At 37.4% G+C, this 20,361-nt stretch overlaps 1 protein-coding gene across 5 annotated transcripts; it reads right to left on the bottom strand.

Moving 5' to 3' along the window:
* Positions 1-1,990: 1,990 nt before the first annotated feature.
* Positions 1,991-20,056, bottom strand: LOC128216765 (protein arginine N-methyltransferase 6-like). 5 transcript variants are annotated; one of them, XM_052923424.1, is made up of 13 exons: positions 19,825-20,056; positions 17,281-17,355; positions 13,101-13,166; positions 8,765-8,874; positions 7,957-8,057; positions 6,655-6,702; positions 6,394-6,462; positions 5,707-5,777; positions 5,352-5,434; positions 4,960-5,069; positions 4,593-4,702; positions 4,170-4,280; positions 1,991-2,602 (listed from the first exon to the last, which is right to left on the bottom strand). In XM_052923424.1, the coding sequence occupies exons 1-13, from the start codon at positions 19,854-19,856 to the stop codon at positions 2,518-2,520; spliced, it is 1,071 nt and encodes a 356-aa protein (XP_052779384.1). In that variant the 5' UTR covers positions 19,857-20,056; the 3' UTR covers positions 1,991-2,517. The 5 variants fall into 5 exon arrangements, with proteins under 5 accessions (XP_052779384.1, XP_052779383.1, XP_052779382.1 ...); XM_052923423.1 differs by having other exon boundaries at positions 17,281-17,850; positions 19,825-19,842; XM_052923422.1 differs by lacking the exon at positions 19,825-20,056 and having other exon boundaries at positions 17,281-19,185.
* Positions 20,057-20,361: the final 305 nt, after the last annotated feature.

Genomic DNA, 20,361 nt, shown 5'->3' on the forward strand with positions numbered 1-20,361 from the left:
CACTTGCTACCGGAGAAGTGCAAGATTTTATCAAAACAAAACCTGTACTCCCTATTTCGCTACAGGACATTAGAGCAATATTATAGATAATAGAACAACAATAACAAAGAATACTGTAGCTGGAAAAAATCGTCTTGTTGCGTCACCCATTATCATATACATGGAATAAGCCCTAAGTCTACGGTTCAGATTTTAAGGTTAAACAGTACTAGTCCTTACCCAAAACTAAAACCTTCTGTCAGTTTTGAAGTTTTAACCGTGACACCCTTCCCCAATATTTTTATATAATTAAGGTCGTAGGATGCCATCATATTTATTATTTACAAATTCTTTTTTATTCATTGTAGACAAGCTAGTGACTGTGTACATGTTGGTATGCTGTAAGAAACGATATATATGCGATACGGTAGTAATTCTGGCTAGGAACATTTCCAGTTTTCAAGAATTGAAACAATATATGTTGTTCGATTAAAGCAGTGTTCATCAAATGTGTTCAATTGTCCTTGCCGATTAAATGATGTGGACATTAAAACATATCAGGACCAGTGACGAAAATTGTAAACTTTTAGACTTAATTATTTATGCCAGGTATTTTATTTTTCAAATACTTAATTGAAATAAATTTTGTAAACTGGTATAAAAGTGTTTTGTTATTTAAAGATTGTTGTTGGCTTCTCTTTCCTTTTAGCGTTTAGAGATCGTTACAAGTGAGTTTAATGTATTTTCGGCGATGGGCACTTTCTGTTTGTATAGCCTTTTTCACAAAGTAAATGCTGAAAATGTTGCTTTAACTATTAATATGTGTATTTTATAACATGCTTTCCGGTGATTGAAAGAGATTTATCAGTGAAATAAAAAGGATATTTAACTGTATGAAATATTGAAATTATATTTTGATATGTTTTACTGTTTTAAAACTTTGGACCGCTCTCAAATCAGAAATGACATTGGGTTGGCTGGCATACAGTATGGCGCGTTTTTATGAAAACAATAACAATTAAATGTCATTTTATATCCTTGTAGGCATATAATATAAAGCTTTTTTTGTTTCCGTGTAAGATCGCAATATATTTCAACTTGTGAGAGCGGTTACTATCCTACGCGGCTTATTCGTCAATTGCGTTAATAAAACCTAAAAAGAGTAGATACGCAAACATCATAAACAAGTCGTGCTCGTTAGATCATAGGAATTGCATTACCTCATGTGAGTGTAGTTTGACAGCATATTTTGTTAGGATCAAACTACACAATTGTAACACAACGAAATATTATTTAGAGGCAGACCACTTAAGATACGGGTACATATCAGCCCTGCCAGGAACATCATTTTATTCGTTCTTCAATTATTACAATTGGCTTTAATTTATTGGCCCATTCCTTGTTGAAAAGGAATACAGAGAACGGCTTTCAGACAGAAAAGTAAATGCAAGTTTGCATCACAAAGGGGGGAATGTCGATGGCAAAGGACAATACGATTCTATTACACATCCTATCTTTATTCGATAGTTAAAACTTAACGTTTCCCTCATGTGTTAGCTTCTTCTTACAAACAACACATATAATGACATCACATAATAAATATAAGAACTAGTTGACTTTCTACCAACGGAGTACTTGTATAGGTACATTTGCAGGCGAAACAATGTAGTGGACATGTTTTTAGTTAATCATAAAACATGGAAATGAAGAAACAAAAGCGTCCGGAAAGTGACGAATAAAAAAAGTCACAATTATTCTGAATTTCTGAGCGGTTCAGGAGAAAACAATCCTAGCTACCAAGTACTGACAAACTGTTCAGGTCAAATTTATGAACCTGTACCAACATGCACCGTCTGTTACATTAAACAAATGCCGGTAACATTGTAAATATATAATGTAAAGGAAGATGCTGTGTCTCGTGTTTCACTATCATTATTCGGCTCTAAATGATCTACGATCCTCCCGGAACTGTGCATTTACTTACCCTATTCTGTCGTTAAAGACCAACTCATTGTGTTCATGGTTTTTATACGAAGTTTTAGTGCATTTTACATCACATACACGGTTGCCTTAAAACGTTCAGATATGTAAGCTGCATATTTACTATGGTTCGTGTTAACATCTATAAATGAATCAAACGCAATCCAAGTGAAATTCGATTTCCATTTTTTATATCAAATATCAACAGTTAATGGCATAATTAAATTATGACATAAGAAAACTAACTACTGATTTAGGTTGCGTTTAATATGAAAATGTAATGTAATGGTTAGTCATATCACACTGTTCAAGGCACAATATCAAGTCGTTTAGACTAGACGTCTTGACCTAGAATAATGTCCACTTTATGGAATACTTGACGATTGGTGTTCAGTTAGGAAACCTTGATGGAGACAAAAGTGTACCGATTAAGTGACCGTCACTTCTATTCTACAAACACTTGTGGCGCGCCTCTCTCTCTCTTGAACAGTCTCTGTATTGAAGGCTTAACTATCTTTCGTCAGATGTATAATACTCTTCTCAATTGTATTGTAATCATCAGACAAAGCAGTCGTTCATGAGATGCGTCCTTGTGTGTTTTGGTCCGCTGTTCACTTGGTGGGTAATACTGATATCTAGGAATCTGAAACACGTTATACTGAAGTTAACATATTCCTACCTTGATATACTGCAGTGTGTTGATGTCAACACTTTAATCACAAGAGATGTTTGTCAAACATTATGCCCCCCCCCCCCTGAGCGCCATGTTGTCAGGATTATATGGACAATTGAATGAAATATGCATGGACCGAAATGACAGCTGATTTGTTGCTGTTAAGGCAGTTTTAAGATTATGACCATTAAAGTGGGAGGATAGAGTGTGTTATGACCATGACCTTTGACTCTATGAACTCAAAATCCAGAGTCATCAGCTGGTCACCAGAAACCTAAATGTCAAGTTTGAGGGCCATGGATGCAGGCATTGTCAAGTTATCACTCAGACAACCTTTTATCATTCAAGGTCACTGTGACCTTGACGTTTGGCCCAATGACCCGTAAAATCAATAGGAACCATCTTCTGGCCAGGCCCAACCTCCAAGTCAAGTTAGAGGGACATGGGTGCAGGCATTGTCGAGTTATCACTCTGACAACCTTTTACCATTCCTGGACACTGTGACCTTGACCTTTGGCCAGATGACCCCCCAAAACCATAGGGGTTATCTCCTGGTCAGGCCAATTCTCCAAGTCAAGTTTGAGGGCCATGGGTGCAGGCATTGTCGAGTTATCACTCGGACAACCTTTTACCATTCAAGGTACATGTGACCTTGGCCTTTGGTCCAATGACCCCCAAAAACAGTAGGGGTCATATACTGGTCAGGCCCAACCTCCAAGTCAAGTATGAGGGTCATGGGTGCAGGCATTGTCAAGTTATCACTTGGACAACATTTTATCATTCAAGGTCACTGTGACCTTGACCTTTGGCCTGATGACCCTCAAAACAATAGGGGTCATCTACTGGTCAGGTCCAATTTCTATGTCAAGTTTGAGGGCCATGGGTGCAGGCATTGTTGAGTTATCACTCGGACAAGGATTAAAATTATTTTACCATTAAAGGTCACTGTGACCTTGACCTTTGACCTGATGACCCCCAAAATCAATAGGGGTCATCTACTGGTCAGGCCCAACCTTCATGTGAAGTTTGATGACCATACGTCCAGGAATTGTTGAGTTATCACTCGGACAAGCTTTGGTCTACCGACGGACCGACATACCGACATGCCTGTGCAAAGCAATATACCCCTCTTCTTCGAAGGGGGGCATAATAATTGCAGCTGCTGCAAACAGTCGCATAAACACAATGTATGCAATGTCTTTGTTAAATGCAGATTTCCATTTTAGGAAAATGAAACAAGTTTTACTTAACTTAAGGATTAAACATTTCCATCTTAATACATTTGAATATTCGTTCATGACCCAATGTTTTAAAAAATATAAGATACAGGTGCTGCAAATGTTCATAGTCGCAGAAACCCAATGTATGCATTCTCCTTGAATAAAGATTTCGATTAAAGGAAAATAAAAAAGAACAATATATAAATAAATTCTACTTAAAATGGATGACGTCAAATGACTGGCACAATAATATAAGAGACTAATTTTATATCATCAAAGTCGTTGATTTGAAACACTATAAAATGCTCGCAATTAACCTTGCGGCTTCCCTATGTGGCCGGATGTGGATGGAACCGGAAATACACGTGTCCTGGTCAACCGAAAAAGGCTCTTCTACGTAAAAGGCTGTCTGCGACCAGTGCGTCTCCCTGCAAAGATGAATAAGAAACGAAATGTTAATGAAAGTTGCTGCAAAATATGATGGACATTAACGATTAGTAATCTCGTTCTTATAACCCAGCGATATTAAATGCGTTTTTTGTTAAACACTAGTCTATGTGAGAGAATGCCATGACCAAAACACAGATATAATGAGATAGCAGACTGCATCCAAAGTAATATATCGTAAGTAGTTGGTCCTCAATGAATTGCAATCATACGGAAATACATTTTAGCATAAAAAGTTCAATTTTTCATTTTGAGATTTAAATACAGTATAAAAACTACACGGTATAACCCACTCTGCATAAGGCGATGTTGTCAAAGTGACGCCTTCTGGAAAGCCGACGTCAAACCACGTGCAGAACCCGTGCACTTGCGTCCGCCCGAAACACTCGAACCGGAACTCTCCCTGGCATGTAGTTATTTCATAATTATATAATCTGTTAAGACACATCATTCAGAAAAAAAATCGTAATTAATGAAGTAGTGTAATTAATGCAATTAACAGAACTTTCAACATGTGATCGTTTTCTGATATATACGTGATGAAATTAATATTGCAAGAAATATTTAAGAATAAACACAGCACGCAAACGAAAATGAATAGTTCAAATTATTTAATCAATGAATGGATCCTCTCTGTTTCTGTAATGACTATAGACACACCTGGACATGTTTCAGATCTGATGCCTGTACTGTGAGCAGGTCGAGGTGACAGACTTTCTGCGCATGCGCTTGTATAGCTTCCGGTGGTATGGTATTCACGTGCACCTGCTCTGACAAACACCATACGTTAATGATTACCAACGAATACGAATACATTAAATCCTTGAATGTTCGCTAATATAACATCAAGGTTAATATCACACATTGCAATACGCGTGGTCTACAATTCACTAAATAGTGTAAACACAATATTACCCAATGAAATAATGAGGTGTCAGTTTAATCATGTAAACCAAACCGCAATAGTCTCAATTATGGACTTTTGTTTCATTGCATGGGTCTATCATAATGTACGGCAACTTTGTACGCGCCGTTAATAGCGTTATTCTTACTTGCAATGCTTTGTTTGGCGTAGGATTTCATACTCTCCATCGACAACTTGTACACGGAACGAATCTCGGACCAAAACTCAAGCCTGCAAGCAAAATCAATGTTATGTGGCCTTTGTTTACTCTCACGTTCATAAAGAAATATTAATAAAGGTTGAGATGTGAGCTTTTAAATCACTAATAATTTTAACATTTATCCAAAGTTATTTTTCTTTGAAATTAACGGCAGTTTTTATACACAAGAGAAACGTAAATATTTATATATTTGCCCACTCCGGTGCATAGCAAACAGTCACCATGGTGTGTGGTATTAACGATCTCATAATCAATGAGTTTTCCGACAGACCATATAAGATACCTGTTATCATACTCGGCGTCGTAGAAGGGGGCAATGTACAGTGTAGCGGTTGAGGGGAACATCAAACCACCCTGGAAGAAATAAGTCAAATATAGTAGGACAAGAAGTCGCTTTCATTGCGAAGAGTCTTAGATATGAGGCATAGTTTAAAACACGACATATTTCAACTAGAGAAATATGGCAATGAAAATCTTTGTATTCCTTTATTAAATCACACACAACGTCTTAAATGGATTGAGCTTGAAGCCTGGCCCGAATTTCTAGGAGCACATATATTTTAAGGGACTTAGGCTGCTTCGGGGTCAGTAGTTGTTGGTCAGCAATGGACTATTTTGATATCCAGGGTTTAAATGAATGCTAAAATAAATATTTCCTGAAAGAATGAAAACGAGCGATACACACAACGATAAGTAAATGTGTTAGGAAAAGTAGAAACTATAACGGACATACAAAGTTCATTTTCAAATGTAGTACGTGGACTTTGAAAAGCACACTGAAAATAAAATTGTTAACGAATAAGCGTAGTACTTGATATAGGCCAATGAGCCGTTTCATTAGATGAAATTGTAGATTATAGTCTACGGGTATCTGGTACCAGCCATAATGAAGACGACATTGAGAGTGGCTCTGCAGTATGCTGCACCAATCATACTACAGTCAGAAAAAGTCATACGGGTATGGATGTACCTGTTTGAGCCACCGGTCTCTGCAGTGGATGACGGACGGCAGCATAGACTCATAGAACAGGCAGTAACCCTGAAACATGGAACAAGATAATGTAACACAAAGTTGAACGAGTACATTTACTTGTACAGAGGCTATACTTTAAACAGAAGGAATATTTCAAAATAGCACAGAGGCAAAATGACCACCGGGCACTGTTAGTCATTGAGTAGCACGCTCCATTGTCATAACTACACGGATAAATAATTGAAAGGGGGCACCTACCATCCACTCACTGACAATAACGTCAAGCTGTTCCGGAAATTTCACAGACTGAAAATACATTAAGAAAAATCAACTCATATTGATATAAATACATAAAAAATAAATATATTGTGGTGAATCAAAACTTAATTTCTGAAGTTTAAATGTACGTACTTCAAAATCAATTACAAGGACTTGCTATGATATGGTACTGAACAAATGAAATCTCAGATAGACACCTACTCCTGGATATAAAACCGTTCACAAACACGAGAGGTATTGTCTACATAAACTTGATCCTCGTGATTGGAGCCACTACAATCAACCAGCTAGCACGGCAATTAAGCGAGGATAATTGTTTGTTTCAGCATAAGATCGCAGTATATTTCACTGAGTGAGCACCGACAGTAATATATCACGAGAGGTTTGGGTGAATTTGTTGCGAACTAATGTGAAACAATCGGGTTTTCTTCGTATTGTATGACTTAAAATTATTTCTACTGTATCAGAAAACCTCAACGAATTCGTGCAAGTGCTACCTTATTTCAGAAAGTATCTCCTTGATAGTTTTCCTATCTTATACATTAACGTGCGCCATCTCGTGTTTCATCTCGAAAGGAAATTGATATATAATTTACAATCAATGGAAATATCATGATTAAAACTTTAGATACTAAATAACGTAGCCATCATGAAATAATCTTTTAAATTATGAAACATATCAATATTAAACAATTTATTATAATAGAATTTCGTTCACGCAAAATTAAAGAATGCTTCAACCTGTGCTATCATCACGGCTCGTGATGGTTATTACGGATTTTCTCAAAATTGCCCGACGCGGCTCTGACGTCATTTGGAGGAAAAAAGAAAAGGTCGACGGATAGGCAATATGAAGATAGTTCACCGTAAATGAAACTGATTGTGCTTTAAGGAATGATTTAAGGAACGGCTCTTTAACTTTGCGTTTCTCTAGTCTTACTTATAATATTAAAATCAACATCAAAATCATCCTATGTAATCAGGAAAATATTCGTAGGATGGAAGAATTTGGACGCCTGAATGCCAAAAAAAACACGATGAGAGGTTTGTTATTTTGATTTCCTATTACTCCTTATTTTAATTGAACGCTACCTAATGGAATTGCCAATAAATTTGAAGTTGCACATGTTTTTGTTTTCAGATTCCCTGCTTGGAGCAATTCCTAAGACGTAACGAAAGAGAAAACTGGATATAAAATCACAGATGCATTGATGAAATAATGACGAAACGGGTTATACTTCCTAGCATTCGACAACGACGTAATGAAGGCACAGGCTTTACCTCCACGGCGTTGTGAATGACGTCAATGCGCTCCGCCATCTTGTTTTCGTTTACAACAGCCTCCGTTTGTCCCGCCATATCGCTTGCCTCAATCGCATATACTGGAAACACAGAGCAATAATACTGCAGGAACTACGATCATGTTTTTATCTTCCAAGATGAAAAATGTGCAATATTTGTCAAACAAAATAACAGCCATAAACTGCATTTCAAGGCCCTAAAACACCATAACATTTATATGTTTTATGTCGTGTACTAAACTCATATGGACGGGTCTTGGAAGATAACATTCTGTCACTCATGCAATGACTTCAAATTAGTTTGGTAAAGAGGGGTCCATAAGCCAGACACCATTAAATTCCAAAACAAGAATTTGATGTGAACGTGCACGCATGGAACACTGTGTGATTAATCTGGTAGGCGCACCATAAAACATCGGATATAGGACATGAAACACTTTCATTGTGGATATATGGCAAACCGTAAATTGCTATCTTTTGTTATGACGGTAAGATGAAAGTGCACATATAAACGTTTAAAAGAACGATTCTTTCCAATCGGTTTTCAGTCACGATCTTTACTGATAAAACAGTTTATTCGAACGACCAAATAAGGATTATCATTGGTATGTTCCATGAATCACGTTTCCAGGTTGCTCTTGATAAATGATAAATTGAAAGTCCTTCTTTCATAATCACACGTCCGTGCGTCATTATGGAACATATTTGACCATGTTGGCTGTCAATCAAAAACATGAATATGTTGTGTTCCTGAATGCAGAAGACAGATGTGATACCGGTGTTATTACCTTTCTTGGCTCCGGCCTGTACGCAAAATACTGAGAGGATACCGGTGCCAGCTCCAACATCCGCAACCACGCTGCCCCTGAGTCGTTCGTAGTTCTTTAAAATCGCATATCTGTAAAGCAGATTTCCCCAGTCAAGGGTCATGGTAACATATTTTTGATGGACGCAGAGTAATGTTGTTAAATATTTAAATTTATCTAGCTATCGGAGGCAGTGGTGTTTCTCGAGGTCTGGAAAACCTCGTGCTTCATTCTCGCTGACAGCCACTGTAAACACATAGCGGTTATCAATTACCTGGCCACAAACACAATCAAGGTACGTCCACGATGGGTACATTGTTCGTAGTAAAGAGCAGTCGGAATAAATTTCACAAAAACATCAACACATGGTTGCTTCAATGTTTAAACATATTTTTATAGAAAATAAACCAGAATCATATTAAATCCTAACAAACCAGGCACTCGCCCGATACCTAGCGTTCAGATACCTTCCGTTCCTTCTACATCACTAGCGATTTTAGAAACAGCCTCAATGGAAATATTGTAAAACACTACCTTTACTTGAACGTTTAGACAAATCTTGATGTGCTACTTCATTGAGATATGTGTACAACTTACAACGCATCATTACCTGATCGATTATCTGTTAAGGGACTGCCACAATACAAAAGTGCTAAGGGAGGGTCAACAATTAAAACGTTTCGAAAATTCATGTTTATTTAGTTTTGAGGAACGATCTTTTGTTTGAGTAATACATACATTCTTGGTGACATATTTATGGGTAGGAGTAGAACAAAATTAACAAAACAAGATTTTATCAGATTTTGGATAAAAAAACGCATTCACATTTTTTCGAAAAAGTTTGTCGACATTATTACTATGTTTTTGTTTCAAAATGATCCAGACTAATCAACAATGTCTTGAGAGTTCGTGATGATATATTTTCAAATAAGAAAGTTATTAAAAACATAATGGGAAATAGTGAATGAAATTCATTTCCTGGTTACAAAAATGCAAATATCTTCTTTTAAAATAGCTGCAATAACCACAAAGCTTAACATATTATTAATTTGGTAGTTCTGATAATTTTGACTCACAAACATATTCATTTATATTAAGACATTTCCGGGAAAATATAAATGCTTTTTGATTGGAAATCTGATATAATCTTCTTTCGTTAGAACTGCTCAACTCCTAATTACAGCTTAACATGTTGCAACGGATATATGAATTATGCTTGCTATATATTGAGCCACAAAAATAATTAAAAATTGTTGTTGTTTTTTTTAATTTTTGTCCTTCAAACGACGTTTACATTGTGGTCGGCCCCTAACTTCCCTGGGATACCATTGGTTGACATTTATACACAAAAGAGAATACGGCGCAAACCATGCCTGTACAAGAGGCATAGGGCTCAAAACTGGAACTGTTTAACTGATAATGCGGCCATACACAAGTTTGGGTAAAAACTTGAGGATCTGTTTCTTTTGACCATTCAAATTATACAATGAGATTTTCAAAGACAACCTTGGTGGTCCAATATTCAAATGAAAAACATGCACAAGGCGAGGGCAATAACGAGTCTGGACGGCTGTAAACGAGAGGCACAAACGTAAGAACACAGCGATCGAACCGCACACGCATTAAAATAACCTACAACAAATTATGCCAAAACAACAATTGTGGGCTAAGCTTAGTTCCGTTTTAATAGACTTGTGATGTTTCTATAAATTGGGGTCTGTACTCAAATGGTCAATGAGAATTTTCATTGCAATATCGTGGCATTTTCTTTGCAAACACATTGAATGCCACATGATTTGAAAATATCCGTACCGACTATGAATTATGTAGTTATGTTTATTCTAGGCTTAATGTTAATTGGATGTCCCTTACAATTAGCACAGTTCATGAGAGATGGCGAAGCAGCATATAACAGCAGATGGATTCTGACAAGTGAGTTTTTTTCGTGTTTATCAATAAAGAACACCTGCTGAAATCCAGATTTCAATCGCATTTTTCAAAACCGACGGTATTCAAAGACAAAGAAAACTCTGTAGAACCAGACATCTGATAAAGAGGAAATGCACGGCTGATTTTTTTATGAACAATACATAAAGCCCTGATAAGTAAAATTCCAATTTTCTTTTTCTCTCTGAATGATTGTGTTGTATTCTATAGCCCGTGTGAATACATTATCATGCAGAATTGAATCGCATTCTCAGTTTGCTTTCAGGTTAAATAATAAGAAAAAGATATAGCTTACTCTGCAAAAAAACAGAGGGTTGTCATATCCCAATGGAATTACATGGCCTTGTTTGTATTCGAGTAAGGCGCACTAGCATCATCACAACGATGATCATGTTGGCGGCGGAAATACTGACCAGCAACATCTCAAAAATTACCATGGTGGCTGCGGACAGACTGACCAGCATCATCTCAATGATGATCATGTTGACGGTGGACAGACTGACCAGCATCATCTCAATGATGATCATGTCGACGGCGGGCAGACTAACCAGCATAATCTCAACAATGATCATGTGGGGGCGGGCAAACTGACCAGTATCATCTCAATGATGATCATGTTGACGGTAGACAGACTGACCAGCATCATCTCAACAATGATCATGATGACGTCGGGCAGACTGACCAGTATCATCTCAAAAATTACCATGGTGGCTGCGGACAGACTGACCAGCATCATCTCAATGATGATCATGTTGACGGTGGACAGACTGACCAGCATCATCTCAATGATGATCATGTCGACGGCGGGCAGACTAACCAGCATAATCTCAACAATGATCATGTGGGGGCGGGCAAACTGACCAGTATCATCTCAATGATGATCATGTTGACGGTAGACAGACTGACCAGCATCATCTCAACAATGATCATGATGACGTCGGGCAGACTGACCAGCAGCATCGCAACAGTGATCATATGGGGGCGGGCAAACTGACCAGTATCATCTCAACGATGATCATGATGACGGCGGGTATACTGACCAGTATCATCTCAACGATGATCATGTTGGCGGCTCACAGACTGACCAGCATCATAGCAACAATGATCATGTTGGCGGCTCAGAGACTTACCAGCATCATAGCAACAAGGATCATGTTGGCGGTGGACAGACTGACAAGCATCATCTCAATGATGATCATGTTGACGGCGGACAGACTGACCAGCATAATCTCAACAATGACCATGATGCCCACGGACAGGCTGACCAGCAACATCCCAACAATGATCATGATATCGACGAACAGGCTGACCAACATCTTCTGAACATGATCATGTGGGCGGTGGACAGGCTGACCAGCAACATCTTAACAACGATCATGTGAGTGGCGGACAGACTGACCAGCATCATCTTAACAACGATCATGTTGACGGTGGACAGACTGACCAGCATCATCTCAACAATGATCATGTTGGTGGTGGACAGACTGACCAGCATCATCTCAACAATGATCATGTTGACGGTGGACAGACTGACCAGCATCATCTTAACAATGATCATGTTGACGGTGGACAGACTGACCAGCATCATCTCAACAATGATCATGTTGGCGGCTCACAGACTGACCAGCATCATCGCAATAATGATCATGTTGACGGTAGACAGGCTGACCAGCATCATCTCAACAATGATCATGTGAGCGGTGGACAGGCTGACTATCAACATCTTAACAAGGATAATGTGGGCGGCGGACAGGCTGACCAGCAACATCTTAACAACGATCATGTGAGCGGCGGACAGACTGACCAGCATCATCTTAACAATGATCATGTTGGCGGCTCACAGACTGACCAGCATCATCGCAATAATGATCATATTGGCGGCTCACAGACTGACCAGCATCATCGCAATAATGATCATGTTGACGGTAGACAGACTTACCAGCATCATCTCAACAATTATCATGTGTGCGGCGGACAGACTGACCAGCAATATCTCAACAATGCTTCTGTTGTTCATAAACATGATTACAGTGTACAGACTTTGGAACTTGATATGAACTAGATAACTTAAATGATATGTTTTAACGGATTACCGATGATATAACACACTGACATATACCCCTGTTTTCTTGAATAATATTGATTTAATTCGTCTGACGTTACAGCGGCTATTAATTAAACAGGAAATGTCAAGCATTCTAGTGCCACATATTACACAAAACAGTCTTGCAGTCACCCTAGGTCATCCAAGGAAAATACATCAATAGCAAATGATATCTACTATCAGTATAAATAACTCAATGAATCGTCGCGCAGCTCGGATCTGCTTCTAATAATTCAAGCAATCAGGACTGATGACCCACGTTCATACCTGTAAGCGTTTGTCCGCACTGTGTCGCTTAACATTTCCTCGTGCACGCCAATGTCCGCGTAGCTCCTGCAAGGAAACATGGCAACAGTAAGAGTCTATCACACGGGAATACAGTCTGTCATATAATGTTTTATAGTAAACAAACATGCTTATATTGAGAGCAAATCTCGTACATAATGACATTTCGGATTACCTGAACGACTTTGAACTTTGTTACTTGCGTGAAACAGTTAACCTAACCAGAGTCCTACCTTGTCCTAAATTATAACCAGACACAATGTGCCCTAAAACTTTAACATAAGTTCTTAAGTCAATTAGGGGCCATAGTTTGTATTTAAAATGAAATGGTGTAATGTTACCTAAGTTAACCTTATTGAAAACATGGTCGTCAACAACTGTGTGAAGTAGTAAGTCAATTGAATGAAGAGTTAATAAGATATAAGTTAAAATTCCCAATTTGCCCTCAAACTTTCACTCGACTCAAATTGCCCTAAAACTTTAACCTCAGTCAATCAGGGGCCATAAGTTGTATTTTGGATAATGGAGTTATGTTACCTCTTTGTGTGATTGTCCTGAACAACTGAAGGAAGTATTAAAGCGACAGTCCGCAAATCGGGCAAATTAGCCATGAAAAAAAATGAAATTCATCTATGTGTTGATAAGCATTCCTGACTGACGAATCCAAAAAAAAATTGGTTCAAATCGACCTAGAAATGAGTTTTTCGTGTCATTTTCAATATCTCTTGTTAACTATCGGCCCCCGAGAGTTCTTGCGCATGCGCAGGGCGATACTATTTCCCGGTCTCTCCTCGTAAAATCCGGTCTCATCCGGTCTCATAATTCCCGGTTCATAACTTATGGCCCCAGGCAACGGATTGTGTTGCTGATGTTTATAACACGATTTTGACAATCTTATTTGTTTTTATATGTAACAAAATGGTATAAAATATATAAACATTATGTCTTAATTTATGCAATTTGTTATAGGTATACACTATTTATGCAATTCGTGTTAAAGGTGTAGAGAAAGATGCGATGCAGTACAAATGCTCATGTTTTTTGCATAAAAGATTGAGGACGGCTAGAGTATGAAGTAACTTAGAATTGCACCTTTTAAATTATGTTATGTTATGTTATTGTTCTTCCTTTTATGTTTACCCCCCCCCCCCCCCCCCCCGACATAAAATTTTTTAAGCATAAATGATTACAATTGAAAAATTCCATGTTTGCATATCCGACTCATATCTGATTTACATGTAGTCAAGCATTGTTATTTTTTGTATTACTATTATCAATAGTATACTTATAACTGAATTTAATATGAAAAAACACACACTCAATGTGTTTGTTATTCATGACATTAATTTCAGTACATGTGCATATTTCATGTTTTTATCTTTGCCTAAATTTATTTTATGTTTTATTGATATAAAATTTGAAATAAATAGTGACATAATTATCATCAAATATCTAATGTTTTAATCAACTGTAATCTTTTGTAATCCTATTACCCCCCGCGGTCATTAACACCTTTTTGATCACGCCCGATAGCTACTATAAAACAGAGACCGGAGGAGACCGGGACCGGGAAATAGTATCGCCCCCAAGAGTAGTCGGAAAAACCGTAGACCTACTTTCTCTTTTGCCGTCTAAAAATAGCAACTTTCGGCAATTTTCAATTTGTTAAATCTAAGTTATTAAAGCGATTTTTTAAAAAATAATTGCGGTTCAGTCGGTCTGAAACAATGTGGAACTTATTAAAAACTTTTGAAATACGGTTACTTTTGCGGACTGTCGCTTTAAGTGAATTGAATGAAGGGAATTGAAGTTTTACGTGAAATTGCGATCTTGTCCTAAAACTTCGACCGGACCCCGACGCAGACGCCGACGCAGATGCCGACGCCGAAGCCGGGCGTACAGTATAGCCTACTTATTCTTCGCTTTATTGTCATTAGTATAACATACTCGTGAAAAATATTATCGTTTCTACCGTATTTTCCTATCGGATGCCAAAATTAATAACAGAAGGAAATGTATTTAAGAGCATAAACCAACCTATGGAACCTGGTATCTGTATATTTTCCTGAGGTGGTCAACGGCAACATTTTCACGGATTAGCTGTTACCAGACACGAGTCACAACGTCGCTAATAAAAGCTAAATTGCAGAGAACAGTTGGACAATTGAAATATGCATGGACCGAAATGACTGATGATGATTTGTCATTGACATTGGATGCCTTTGAGTCAGTTTTAAATTAATGATCATTCAAAGTGTGGTGAAAGTATGTGCATAGTTTTATCATGTCCAGATGATGACTGATATTTGCAGATAAACGTGTATCCTCTTATCAGCAGGGACTAAGTAAATATGTATTAATTTTAATGATCAATATGAGTTGTGACCTTGACCTTTGACTTATAACCTCAAAATCCATAGGGATCATCTAATGATCACCATTGGCATTGTCGAGCTATCACACAGACATTTTTTTGCATTCAATGTCATTGTGACCTTGACCTTTGACCCGATGACCCCTTAAATCAAAAGCAGTCATCTACTGGTCTGTCCGAACCCCAAGTCAAGTTTGAGGGCCATGGGTGCAGGAAATGCCGAGTTATCACTCGGACAACCTTTTTTACATTTTCAATTTCACTTTGACCCTGACCTTTGACCCGACGACCCCTAAAATCAATAGGGGTCATCAACTGGTCAGGCGGAACCTTCATGTCAAGTTTGGTGACCATAGGTCAAGGAATTGTCAAGTTTGTGTTCAAGGTCACTGTGACCTTGACCTTTGACCTGATGATCCATTTAAGTCAATAGGGGTCATCTACTGGTCAGGCCATAACTCCAAGTCAAGTTTGAGGGCCATGAGTGCAAGCAGTGTCGAGTTATCACTCGGGACAACCTTTTAGCATTCAAGATCATAGGTCACTTTAACCTTTAACTGATGACCCCTTAAATCAATATGTGCCATGTACTGGTCAGGCCCACCCTCAATGTAAAGTTAGATGGCCATCGGTCCAGGCACTGCTGAGTTATCACTCGGACAAGATTTGACATTTTTTCCCAATTAAAGGTCACTGTGACCTTGACCTTTGACCCCTCAAATCACTTGGGGATGTCTACTGGTCAGGCCCAACCTTCATGTCAAGTTTGCTGACAATAAGTCTAGGAATTGTTGAGAGATCACTCGGACAAGCTTTGGTCTACCGACGGACCGACCGACCTACCGACCGATCGACATGGGCAAAGCAACATACTCCCTCTTTTTCGAAGGGGGGCATAACAAATGCATTTAAAGCGGTTGATGAGGCTCGTCTTTTTGACTCAGTTGATCAAGGCACATTGTAAGCATTTACGCCAGCCTTTAAAATAATAGCACTTTTGTTTGTCACAATGCGAAAATATGTGTTTGATGCACCCTAACAACTTCTAAAACTCGTATTTCTTTTTTAATGTTTGGATTTTCAATCTTTAGCAAGCATCATGCTAGCAACTTTCATGGAGAGTCAGTTATTAAGAAAGATATTTCATTTTCTTTCAACCAGGAATTGTTTTAAGTCACTATTGTTTTAAACAACACTCTTATCAATATCATCAAGAAGGCAGTTGATAGAACTGAAAGAAACATTGGCACAATAATCATTTGCATATTGTCAAAAGACTTTTCCGTTTGTATGCAAACAGACTTTCGACAAGTCTGAACGCCGTAACACGAGAAAGCAAGTTGCAAAATTTGCCAAAAAAATGAATCAAACAACTAAATGATAACTAAGGTGTGAAATGTTTAACTTTTGGCTTTGTATTGAGGAAGGTCCTTAACATATAACGGCAAAGTCTCTTGAACGGTTTTCAAATGATATCATCCAATATGTAAATCGTTGCACGACCACGCATTAACGCTCGCTTACATGCATTATTACTAATGTAAGTAGAACATCAACCTTCAAAGCACGGGTTTAACACTTAAAAATCCTGAAAATGGGAAATAAGATAGTTCAGAGTGTTTACGTTTTCAAAGGAAGAAACCATTTAAGCTTGGTTGTTTTCCGAAATTTAAAACCGTGATATACAGACGTTATCAAATTTACTTAATGTCAGACTTTTTGCGAAGTAGTCAAATACAGGACGTTTCCGATTTAAATAGCATATAAGAAATACAGAAAAAAACTTACTTGAAGTAGCTGCAGTCATGTCTCCGTCTTTTCCGGTCTGCTTCTTCGCCTGGTGGCGTCTCGTCTTCTGTCCGCCTGAAACACGACCGGAAGTAGTGAATGAGCTCCATCAGCACACACACGACGGCCGTCCACACCCAGAGAGCCTGCATCCTAACATCCGGCCTCTGCCGGCCGTAAGTATACTACGACTTACGGATTTCAATAACCACTCCAGTGTAACGTAGCATTGTCCAGACCATTTTGATGTCAATTATCTGTTTATGATATTAGAGTGTTTGTTCAAATGATCTATTCGCAGATAAAATAAAAAGGTATTGTACAATCCATTAGAAATATCGAATTGCAGAAAAATTCAAGCCTACAATATCCCCTGGAAAACTGATAGGCTGCTTTGATAGCCAACTTCTCAAATAATCTAAATCCAACACAGTCACGGTTGCAGCAACTTGAAGCACAACTATCGGAGACGCTTACTGATTCTACCTCTTTCGTTTTTCGATTTGAGCCATTAACACAACAATAACAAAATTCCCTACAGATCAAAACAAATTGTCTTATTCCCCTGTCCTGCAACAATAGAAATGGAAGCGGTAAATAATGTGTTATACTTTCATGTTGTAAAAATACATTGTCTAAATCCTAAATCGCTCGTTACAAGTAGTTCATGAACGATATCTTTATTTTCACCAATACCTTCCGTTCGGCGTACAGTTATCCAATACCGTCATCTTTTAACATCAATCGAAAATACAATTTATTTTCGACAAAAAAATGTGGTAAAGGCACTTATCAGTTACGCGATGTATACAAAGCATATTTTATGAACATTTGTCCGCCAGAAAGGCAAAATAAAAATAAAGGAAGACTTACGCAAATAAATTATTAACAAATCGTTCTCGTTAATTCACTGCAGAAATCTCATTATCAATTGTATGTGTGTTTTGGCAACAATTTTACATTTATCAGTCATGGAATACAATCGATACAATGTCTGATATACATAATTACAATGATGCCGCTTTCGATAATGCTTTATGTTACTCAGTAACTTAGTCATAGACAACTGACTCTGATATACAGTACCTGTGCTCACGAAAAAGGCACACTAATTGACATCATGGTTCTGAGTTATAAGAAGGTGCAGATTTTTGTGACATGAATAAAAAAGAGCTGTACTGGGGGTAAACTCTCTGGGGTATTAATAGAACACTTTTTCTATTCAATATTCTCAGCGTACACATTCAATTAGCACTTAATTGATACCAACTCCGATGCCAATAATATATTCTTAGAACAATATGCGTTAAATACTGGTCCATCTGAATGACGACATGTCCGTGTTGTAAGCTATCTTACGAACGTATCAGAATGAATATTTAGCGGGCCTAAAAATAAAACAACTGACTGATAAAATGTTGTCTTCCAAATCACGTACAAATTACAATTTTAAGATCCCATCAGAACTATTCCTGTTGAACAAGATTACCTGGCAAAAGATTATGTCCGATACCAGGTGCCGGATACACAGTTACACAGCTAAATTTTCTTTAATTAATGAGATCATTCCCAATGGAATAGAACGTAGACTAGTATATATACTATTGATCGTAATTTGATTTTCTGGCACTAGGAGGTATTTTCGATACTAGAACATAGTCCTAATTATTTAACAACTATCTCAGTGGTACGACGAATAAAATTATATTTGGAATAGCGGTATAATATCCTTAACTTAAGATGTTGTCAAGTATGATTTATGTTGTGAGTACCTGTACATTGCAAAACATTGGGGGAGAAATAGTTTACATGTGCACAATGGCACTGAAAACAAATCAGGTCAATGAATACTTGTTGGACTTTTAAGATTTTCTACTAATCATCTGTGTCTTATTTATCGTCTTGGCCTGATTTATCGGCCCTTTATCGTAAAATGTACTGAAGCGTAAAATATTTGTTTCCGATTTCCTCCCAGACCCGTTGTTTTAGCACCCGACCCTATTTTTATTAATGCTATTAAACCAATGATATTATTCCTGACCGTCATTTCATTATTATAATTATTATTATTATTATTATTATTATTATTATTATTATTTGCATTTTAACGATACTTTATTGAATCCGGGAGACACGTAAATGTACAGTTTCTAGCACTCCCTTTAATGGTACCCATACCATAAGGAACTTTACGCTTCAGTGCCTTTTAACCTGGTGTTTGTGAATGAAAACATGTTGATATTTAATGTTTTATTAGTGTTTATCTGTTGACATGAATCCTCATTGTTGGCATGTTATTGTATGACTACTAACAGCCACTTAATGACATACATGTACATATCTGCAAATATCATGATATCAACAAAGTGAATTAACCTGAGACACATGATGATGATTGAATAAAACTTAAACTAATATATTTGCTTGTTAATACTCGATACAAATATTTACATGTATTATTGAACAAGTTACAATGAACAATGCAACATCTTTCAGATAACCGTCTATAAGGTAAACTACAACGTTCATTCAATCGATATTTACCTTTTCATGTGATCATTTAGGGGCGCGGCCATTTTGAATGTTTACCTTTACCTTCGTACTCACTATGCATCACTCACTTTCATTCGCTCCGATAACAAAACAACGGTACTGTTTCACCCATTAAGACCATGTTGTCATTCTATGCGCTTTAAATCCTGTACTATAAATAAGAAGGTAAAAACACATTATTTGGGACGTAGAATCCAGGTGCTTCTGAGCAACGACTGTAGCAATTACTAAATTTACGTTCACCTTACGTGCAACTTAGTGAAAAATTCAAAATTTACAATGATTAATTTTAAGCCCCTTAATTGTTCAAATATGTGTATGCATTTATTTTATAAACCAATCTTTTGTTCATTTTCGTATTTTTGCTGTACAAATAGTGTCCCGGTTTCCTGTAAATTCGAGCCCTGATGATTAGTTTCAGAAGTCAGTAAGGACCACTTGTTGAATTATGAATATTTGTTCAAGAAAAGAAAACTGTCAGTAATGCCAGTGGTATAATCATAAAATGTAATGTTTTCAAAACACCAT

Source organism: Mya arenaria, chromosome 14 (genome assembly GCF_026914265.1).
Source record: "Mya arenaria isolate MELC-2E11 chromosome 14, ASM2691426v1".
Lineage (NCBI taxonomy): Eukaryota > Metazoa > Mollusca > Bivalvia > Myida > Myidae > Mya > Mya arenaria.

Bases quoted from the DNA above. Each gene is read 5' to 3' on its own strand.
- LOC128216765 (XM_052923423.1), bottom strand. From the start codon at position 17,432: ATGCAGGCTCTCTGGGTGTGGACGGCCGTCGTGTGTGTGCTGATGGAG. The intron at 13,167-17,280 runs GTAAGTTTTTTT...GTTTCCTTGCAG, and splicing joins CATGACTGCAGCTACTTCAA to GAGCTACGCGGACATTGGCG. The intron at 8,875-13,100 runs GTATGAACGTGG...TCTGCTTTACAG, and splicing joins GTGCGGACAAACGCTTACAG to ATATGCGATTTTAAAGAACT.